This window comes from Otolemur garnettii, unplaced genomic scaffold (genome assembly GCF_000181295.1).
Source record: "Otolemur garnettii isolate 467f Iridium unplaced genomic scaffold, OtoGar3 scaffold00023, whole genome shotgun sequence".
In the NCBI taxonomy this organism is placed as follows: domain Eukaryota; kingdom Metazoa; phylum Chordata; class Mammalia; order Primates; family Galagidae; genus Otolemur; species Otolemur garnettii.
This window is the reverse complement of record NW_003852418.1, coordinates 6,746,238-6,755,680: the sequence shown is the minus strand read 5'-3', so window position 1 is coordinate 6,755,680 and position 9,443 is coordinate 6,746,238. Positions and strand designations below refer to the sequence as shown.

Here is a 9,443-nt window from a genome sequence, read left to right as displayed (position 1 = left end):
CTCCCAAGTAGCTGGGACCACAGGCGCCTGCCACAACGCCCGGCTATTTTTTGGTTGCAGCCGTCATTGTTGTTTGGCGGGTCCGGGCTGGGGATTCAAACCCACCACCTTAGGTGTACGTGGCTGGCGCCTTAGCCAGTTGAGCTATAGGCGCTGAGCCTTAATCTAGTATCTTGACTACAAAAATTCTTCAGCCCTACTGAGGCTGTCAGTCCCTGACCCCACTTTCAGTCTTTGTCAACCCATCATTACTGCTCTTGGAGGGCAGATGAGACTCCACTCTCTGTCATTCCAGCCGCTCCCTTGCAGACCTCCTCATGGCTTCCCTTCCTAGCCAACATGTGTACTTGACCTCCACTTCTTCACTTCCCACCCACTCACTCTGGGGCACCCTCCAGCCTAGTTTCCACCCTCCCAGCTTCCTGACACTGCTCACCACACAACTACCAAGGGCCTCCATGTTGCCAGTGCAATGGGCACCCCCTGCTCTTTTCGCCTCCCCTCTTCCCCCACTCCATTGCCTCCTGAAGTTTCACACCATGAAATCTCTGTCTTCCTCTCCAAGAAAAGAAGAAAATACACTCATTCACTCTTGAATTCCAGAACTTCCTTGGCTAGTCTCCCTCCTCCGCCTCCACAGCATCCATCTTCTGACTTGGAGAAGCAGAAAGTCAGGCCACAGAGCTGCCTGGCATCTTGCTTTTGAGCAAGACTCCTACCTTCGCTGTCTCCATGATGACTCAACTTGGATATCTAACAATCACCTCATGCTTAACAGAAGTCCAAGATGGTTCTCTCGGGCCACCCCTCACCACTCCCCCCTTACCCATTTCTTTCCCATCTCAGTAAATTATTCCATCATTTTTCTGCTACTTAAAGCAAAAATGCAGACTTTGTCCTGGACTCTTCCTCTTCTCCTCCCTCCCCACATCTGACCAATCAGCAAATTCTGTGGGTTCTTCCTCCAGGCAGATGGTCAAGTTTATCTCTGTGTCTCCATTTCCACGGCCCAAGCCTCTGTTATCCTTCACACGCCTGCAGCAACAAGGTTCTCAGGGGCTCCACTTTGCCCCCTGAAATTTACTCTCTACCAGACAATTGCAGTGTTTTATTTAACACATTAGCCTGATTTTTCCCTCTCTTTACAATAGCCGCCATGAAAATAAAACTAGAGTTTCTGCCCGTGGGTCACGAAGCCATACGATTTGGTTTTTGCCCATCTCCATCATTTCTTCACACGTCTTTCCCATCTCACAGCCTTGCCTTGCCTTCTCAAACATACAAACCCCTTCTTCCTCTGGGCCTTGAACCAGTTACCTCTGCTTGGAAAGCTCTTCTCTTGGCTTTTAATAATTATTATTATTAGACAGAGACTCACTCTGTGACCCTGAGTAGAGTGCCATAGCCTTATCATAGCTCACAGCAACCTCAAGCTTTTCATCTCAAGCGATCCTCTTCCCTCAGACTCCTATAGCTGCTGAAACTACAAGCGCCCAACACAACACCTAGCTAGGGTTTTTTCTGGTTGTTTGTGAGACAGAGTCTCACTTTGTCACCCTTGGTAGAGTGCTGTGGTGTCCTAGCTCACAGCAACCTTAAACTCCTGGGCTTAAGCGATTTTCTTGCTTCAGCCTCCCTAGTAGCTGGGGCACTGCCACAGGCACCTGCCACATCATCTGGCTATTTTTAGAGATGGGGTCTCGCTCTGGATCAGGCTGGTCTTGAACCCATGAACTCAGGCAATCCACCCGCCTCAGCTGAGATTATATCCCAAATCCCAAATGCTGAGATTATAGGCTTGAGCCACTGTGCACAGCCCTAGCTAGGGCTTTTATTTTTAGTAGAGACAGGGTTTTGCTTATTCAGGCTGGTCTCAAATTCCTGAGCTCAAGCAATCCACCTGCCTTGGCCTCCCAGACTGCTAGGATTACAGGCATAAACTACCTCTCTTGGCTTTTAAATCTTCCATTTCCTTTTGTCTATCAGGTCTTAGCACGAAAGTTGTCGTTTCAGAGAGGTCTCCCCTGGCCCACTTATACAAATGGGCTTTCTTTTTAGTTAAACTCTGTTAATTTCCTGTTTATTGCAAAAGTGATATTTATCTTCTTTATTATACATCTGGTTATCGTCTATTCCCACCAGCTGTTATGCACACACATACACACACTGGATGCACACACACACACATAACCTCCAGGTGGGCAAATCTCCACCACTGAGAACAGTGGCTGGCACATGCCGGGCTCCCAGTGCCTGAACAAATGTGCCATTGTCCCTGTCCCCACTTTTCTGATGGGGAGACTGAGGCACAGGGAGATTTAAGCAACTTTCCCAAAGCCACGTAGTGGGGAAGCAAGGGAGCTGAGAGGTGAGCTGGGGTCTGTTTGAGACACGTCCCCTGGTGGGCTCCCCACCCCCACCCTCCTTTGGACTCACTACGGACCTCCCAGCAGCATCTCCTGCAGCAGGTTGTCGATCTTGGCCATGCCAAAGAGCTTGATGAACTGGATCTGCTCGATCATCTGCCAGGTGATGCTCTGCAGGGTGGGCAGCAGCAGCAGGAGCTCCCCGAAGCGGCCGCGGGAGTCGTACTGGCGGTCGTTGATGTAGTCCTCCAAGCTTACCTGTACCTGCGAGCGCAGCCGCTTGATCTTACCAGGGTCGCTCAGCCCCTTGGCATCTGCAATGGGAAGAGGGTGGGGGAGGGAGGGCAGCAGGACCCAGCTGGAGTGTCTGGGAGTCAGGACCCCACTACCCAGGCTGTGACAGGGATTCAGGGTCCTCAACAAGCAGGGTACCCTCACATGAATCGTGGCTTCCATTCTGTCTCATTTCCTACAATACTAAACTGAGGGAGTGAACGGGGGAGGGAGGCAGGACTTTAGGAACATGCCCAGTAGGCACCTGCCATCCTCCACATCTTACACATGGGGAAACTGAGGCACGGAGCAGGGTCAAAACTCTCCCTGGGCCACACAGCCAGTTGCTGGCAGCGCCACGATGTGAGCTAGAGGTTCTGGCCCCCAGCTGAGGCTGCACTGTCTAGACCTCAAGGCCTGTGGCTTCTGTGGTATTGGGACAGTCTCACCTTCCCTGGCTCCTGCATCTTCTCACCGTGGGGGTGCAGATAAGGTTTCACTTCCTCTAGGAAGTCTCCATATACCCTCCTAAGTCTGCATCAAAAAGGTCCTTTCTGTTCCCAAATTTCTGCGGCTCCTCCATCACTCTGACCACACAGGACGTACCTGTCCTTCAATTAGGCTGTGTGTGGACAGCAATAATGGGCCATTTTAAATCCACCACCTAGTACCGTGCAGAGTTGATATTTACTAAATTTTGAATGGGGTGAGGGGATGGGCAGATAGATGGAAGGAGGAATGAGAAAAAAAAACCTACTGTAGGGCTGTGCCTGTGGCTCAAAGGAGTAGGGCACTGGCCCATATGCTGGAGGTGGCGGGTTCAAACCCAGCCCCGGCCAAAAACTGCAAACAACAACAACAACAACAAAAAACCCTACTGCATAAATTCTAGATCCTCAATCTAGAATGGAACTCAAGGGGTCATCCATACTTTAATTTTGACCTTCATGAAGATAATGCATTTACTTCCTCTTTATTTTTGTTTTTTTGCAATCTTTGGCTGGGGCTGGGTTTGAACCCACCACCTCCAGCATATGGGTCAGTGCCCTACTCCTTTGAGCCACAGGTGATGCCCCACAGCATTTTCTTTCTTTCTTTCTTTCTTTTTTTTTTGTAGAGACAGAGTCTCACTCTATTGCCCTCGGTAGAGTGCCGTAGCGTCACACAGCTCACAGCAACCTTCAACTCTTGGGCTTAGACAATTCTCTCGGGACTACAGGCGCCGGCCATAATGCCCAGCTATTCTTTTGTTGCAGTTTGGCCAGGGCTGGGTTTGAACCTGCCACTCTTGGTATATGGGGCTGGCCCCCTACCCCCTGAGCCACAGGCGCCACCTGACCCATTTACTTCCTCTTATATGAGCCATGCAAGTGGCAGAAAGAAAATCCCCCCTCATTTCCAGTGAGTTCTCTGCACTGACCTAGGTTTATGTGTTACTTCATTAATTAACAAACATTTATTGAGCTTTAACTGTGTAACCAAGAGCCAGGGTCACCCTACCTCCCAGGCCCTGGACCAGGTGTCCTGCCCCTCCAGGTTACTGGAGGCTGCTGCCTCTGACTCAGTAGGTCAGGCCGCACAGGCCCATGCAGAGCACTGAGGGGGCCACAGACTGGGCCAGGCTCTAGAGGCAACTGGCAATAGAAGTCTCATCCTCTGGGCAATGGAGAATTGCATGTGGTAAGTAAGCGCTTGGGCTTGAGAGATAAATAGACAGATAGGGACTGATAGGTAGTCTGAAGTTCAAGTCCAAGCTCTGCCACTTCCTGGTTATATGACCTTGAGCAAGTTAATCAATCTCCTTCTGCCTCAGTTTCCTTATCTGCAAAGTGCAGATAATAATAATCCTTATGTCACAGGTACCCATGTAGTAAGATAATCCACAGAAAGCATTTAATTTTCTTTACTTTTTTTTTTTTTTTTGAGACAGAGTCTCACTATGTCGCCGTTAGTAGAGAGCTGTTACATCACAGCTCACAGCAACCTTCAGCTCTTGGGCTTAAGCAATTCTCTTGCCTCAGCCTCCCAAGTAGCTGGGACTACAGGTGCCCGCCACAATGCCCGGCTATTTTTTGTTGCAGTTGTTATTGTTGTTTAGCTGGCCTGGGCCGGATTCAAAACCACCAGCCTTGGTGAGTGTGGCTGGCACTGTAACCACTGTGCTATGGGCGCCCAGCCAATTTTCTTTTTCTTTTCTTTTAGTTTTTTTTTTTTTTTTTGAGACTGAGTCTAACTTTCTTGCCCCTGGTAGAGTGCTGTGGCATCATAGCTCAGAGTAGCCTCAAATTCCTGAGCTCAAGCGACTCTCTTGCCTGAGACTCCGGAGTAGCTGAGACTACAGGCACCTGTCACAACGCCCAGTTATTTTTTGCTCAGACAGGTCTCAATCTCATGAGCGCAAGTGATCCATCCACCTCAGCCTCCCAGAGTGCTAGGATTACAGGTGTGAGCCACTGCACCCGGCCCCACATAAAGCATATAAAATGGTGCTTGAGTGAGCATTCAATCAACGGCAGTCCTCTTCCTCTACAGCACTATTATTGCTAGAGGTGGTCTTTATGCAGACAGGGCCCTAGCATTAAGGACAGTGCCTGGCACACAGTAGGTCCTGTCTACTGTGTAAGGGAGAGAAGAAGCAGGCAAGCCTCCAGGGCTGGGCACCTTGACCTTGTGAAATGAAAGGCAGGCTGTGCACAAAGACGTGACTACAGACATTCGGTAAAGAAGCAGGTGCAAAAGTCAGTAGGAAGGAAGGGCGGAGGAGAGTCGAAAGCCAAAGGGAAGTGGAGGGATGCTCCATCTCTATCCAACTGAGCAAAGGGTTGGTGATACTTTCTATAGTTGATAGGACAAGAAATAATGGCATAAAATCACATAGCCTAAAGCTGCAAAGATAGTCAACACAGACCCCCAAATAACAAAAATGTATTGGGAGGATGGAGAGAAAGCCTGGGAATAGTGACAGAGACAAGCAAAACCCTTGGCCATCCTCAGGGGAATGACACAATCAAAAATGGGTAAAACAAGAAATTTAAGGCCTAGCATTTTATTGAGAACTGTGGAGGAAACTTCCAGAAGAAATGGTTAAAAGAATCAGAAATGCTTGTCCTGGGGAAGAGGCTTCAGCTAGGAAAGTGGGGTAGAATGGGGAGAATCATTTGCATTTTAAGTATGCTCCGATATTATTTTGATAAAATTTTTTTGAAGGTGAAGATTGAGTCAAAGCTAAGTAAAAAACAAAACAAAACAAAACAAAAAACCAAGATGAAAGAAAAGAAAGAAGATAGGAGATAAGAAGAAGGGAGGGAAGGGAGGAAGGGAAAGAAAACATCCAGGTCTTTGGAGTCGGTGTGCCCTGTTGAGTCAAATCATCACTCTGAACTTGGACTTGGCTCATCTGTTAAATGTGGCTGATGCAAACGACCCTCCTGGTTGTGTTTAACACTGAGATGAGGCTGTGAACTTGGGCTACATAACCCACTAGGACAATCTGACTGAGGTGTGGCCTGTACCTGGGTCAAAGAAGATGATGGCTTTGAGACAAGCGTACTCATTGTCATCTATCTGCAGCTCCTGGAAGGGTAGTACCAGCTCGTCAAGGATACGCATGGACACCCGGCTCATCTCTGCCAGTTCCGGACAGTGCCGGGGGACGATGTAGTCATTGCCTGGAGGGGTCGACAGGGAGAGATAGGGCAGTCACCCTGGCCTCACACCTCTCCTCTAGTTTTGGCTCTCAGCTGGCAACGCAGCTGGTGCCCAGGGGAGGAGGACCTGCGGGGACTGTCATGCCCATTTTACAGATTAGGAAGCTGAGGTGCAGATTAAGGGGTGTGAGCAGCTTGAAGTCATCAGGTTGAATGTGGAACTTGGCTTTCTAGGACCCTTTTCACGTTTCTCAAGCTCCTTTTGCCAACATGACTCACAGTATTGAGGACATTCAGAAGCTACTTGGGAGGCACCAAAGCTCCAAGTTAAGGGACCAGATTCTGGAGCGGGACTGCCTTGGTTGAAAGGCTCCACCGCTTGCAGCTGCTGATATTTGGACAAGTTACTGAACCTCTCTGTGACGCAGTTTGCTCACTTATAAAATGGAGATAAATAATAGAGCTTCCCTTAGCCTTTAGTTGTTGTTTTAAAAGAGGTGATGTCTGTAAAGTTAGCAGAGTCTCTGGGCTACAGTGTGAGTTTATAAGCATTTCAAGTGGAAGGCACAGGTGACATGGACTGGGGCTTTGTGCTTTTCCTGGCCACTTCTTGCTCCTATTCCAGAAAGAACACCGGAATGCCTGAGAAACTCTGGGGACAACTCTGAGTGTGCTCTAACTTTAATGTGGGGGAAATTTTATTCCTTGTACCCACATTTCCTCGCATCTGGGTGGGGTATCCAGTTGAGAACTGCATCCTGGAGTCCTTTATTCACAAGCCTGAGGAAAGGGCCACTCTCGGCCTATGTCCCTCAACCCTGTGTCCCCCTGTGCAAATCTCCCTTGGCTGGGTGTGTGCCATGCGGGCCCTGCCCTCCACAGAACTCTAGCCGGGGCAGGCGGTCCCCTCACCTAGGAGCAGCACATCCTTGAACACCATAGATCGCTTGGTGGCTCCAAGTAGCAGGTGCTCACCGGCGTGGGCTCTGAGCAGGGCCACCTGGAAGACAGAAGGGACAGTGTCTGGCATCTGCACCCTTGGGAAAGCTCCTCCTAGCCAACTCAGTGACCCCGGGAATGTCAGCTTAATGTTCACTCTGCCTCTGCCTGTCTGAACTATATCGTGGGCATTGTAAAACGTTGGCCCTCCTCCCATAACTGGTCAAACAAGGGACCTGGAAAGGGTTCGGCAGAAACATGGAAGGGGAAAGAACATGGATTCAGAGCTGGGAGACCTTGTGCTGACTCTGGCCTTGAACTGCTGTGGCCTTGGGCAAGCTGCTGCTCCTCTCTGGACCCACCCACCCCCCATGCCTGGTGAAACTATAAGCAACAATTTATGTGCATTTTTTTGAGATTCTCAAATGGGACTATGACCCCAAAAAGTGGTTTTTTTTTTTAATTTCAGGTTAATGTGAGGGTGAAAATAAAAACACATATTCTTAAGCCTTACTACCAGAGATTCTGAGTCTGCACGTATGGGACAGGCCTAGGGATCTGCATTTAACAAGCTCTCCTATTGATCCTGAAGTGCAATTCTGTTTGGGAAGTCACTGATCTGAAAGATCTCCAGGGCATTGGTTCACTTGACACTGCAAGATTCTGGGATTCTGATTACAAGAACTTGGATGTGGGTGTTAGTTTTCAGGGATGATCCTTCCCAAGGCAAAGGTGTGGGCACTGGTCCTTGGAGAATCTACTCCCCAGGGCCCTTGTCTGCAGGGAAGACATGGCAGCCTTTGAAGACTGGAGTCCGATGTCAGCCCACCTGCTTCTTAGGGGGACATCACCCACCGCTTTCAGAACCATCTGCTCTAATGCTTGCGTGAGAAACAAAAGATGAGCTGGTAAAAAATAGTAGTAGGCTGGAAGGATCTTATCTTCCAGATTGGGTTAGGAGTTTCTTTTCTTTTCTTTTCTTTTCTTTCTTTCTTTCTTTTTTTTTTTTTGAGACAGAGCCTCAAGCTGTTGCCCTGGGTAGAGTGCCATGGCATCACAGCTCACAGCAACCTCCAATTCCTGGGCTCAAGCGAGTCTCCTGCCTCCACCTCCCAAGTAGCTGGGACTACAGGCACCCACCACAACGCCCGGCCATTTTTTGGTTGCAGCTGTCATTGTTGTTTGGTGGGCCCAGGCTGGATTCGAACCCGTCAGCTCAGGTGTACATGGCTGGCACCTTAGCTGCTTGAGCCACAGGCGCCGAGCCGAGTTTAGAGTTTCTATCACAAGCTGAACCAGATGTTAAAATGCTCTTGTTCATTCATTCATGGGATTGTTCATTCTTCCAGTTATCAAATCTTAAATGCCTACTAAGTGCCAGACACTTTTAGACAATGGAACACAAGGTTAAAAAAGAAGAAAGAGAGACAAGGTCTCTGACCTCATGGAACTAACACTCTATGGAGGAGGGGATGGAACAGATAATAAAGTAGAAAACAAATAAATAGGACAGAGGGTGATAGTGCTAATGAGGGAGGGAGGGAGGGAGGAAGGAAGGAAGGAAGGAAGCAAGGAAGAGAGAGATGGATGAGGGGGTGGGGAAGCCAGACAGGTAGAAGGAGGGAGGGGAGAAGAAAGGAGGTAGAGAGTGCAGGAGCAGAGAAGGCCTCTCTAAGGAGGTGAAATTGTTGTTAAGTCATGGCAATACCTGGTACAGAGTAAGTCTTCGACAAATATTTGAATGAAGAAAGGAAGGAAGAATGAATGAATGAATGACAAACACCTAGACTTCCTCTCTAGATCTAGGATGCTTGGGCAGCCACTTGTCCCTATGTCTTCTAACTCCCCATGGTTAGAACCCCATGAGGAAAACAGACAAAGAGGAAAGTGGAAACAGCCTTGGACGTGAGAATCCACTTTCCATGACTGGTGTGAAGGGAGATGAAGGATGCACATTACCAAACACCTCCTATATGCAGTATACGCTGGTGCTGCACAGTATACGCTGGGGCTGCACAGTATACGCTGGTGCTGCACAGTATACGCTGGTATTGCACAGTATACGCTGGTGCTGCACAGTATATGCTAGTGTTGCACAGTATACACTGGTACTGCACAATATACGCTGGTGCTGCACAGTATATGCTAGTGTTGCACAGTATATGCTGGTCCTGCACAGTATATGCTAGTGTTGCACAGTATACGCTGGTACTGCACA

General features: G+C 48.9%; 1 protein-coding gene across 4 annotated transcripts in view; it reads right to left on the bottom strand.

Annotated features, from left to right (window-relative positions):
* Positions 1-9,443, bottom strand: part of HNF4A (hepatocyte nuclear factor 4 alpha) — a 67,260-nt gene that overhangs the window by 6,007 nt on the left and 51,810 nt on the right. For all 4 annotated transcript variants that reach the window (XM_023511900.1, XM_023511901.1, XM_003787617.3 and 1 more), the window contains exons 6-8: positions 7,199-7,286; positions 6,152-6,307; positions 2,444-2,680 (exon numbers count right to left, since the gene is read on the bottom strand). In XM_023511900.1, the coding sequence (XP_023367668.1) occupies positions 2,444-2,680; positions 6,152-6,307; positions 7,199-7,286 (481 nt within the window). The remainder of the gene's footprint in view (positions 1-2,443; positions 2,681-6,151; positions 6,308-7,198; positions 7,287-9,443) is intronic.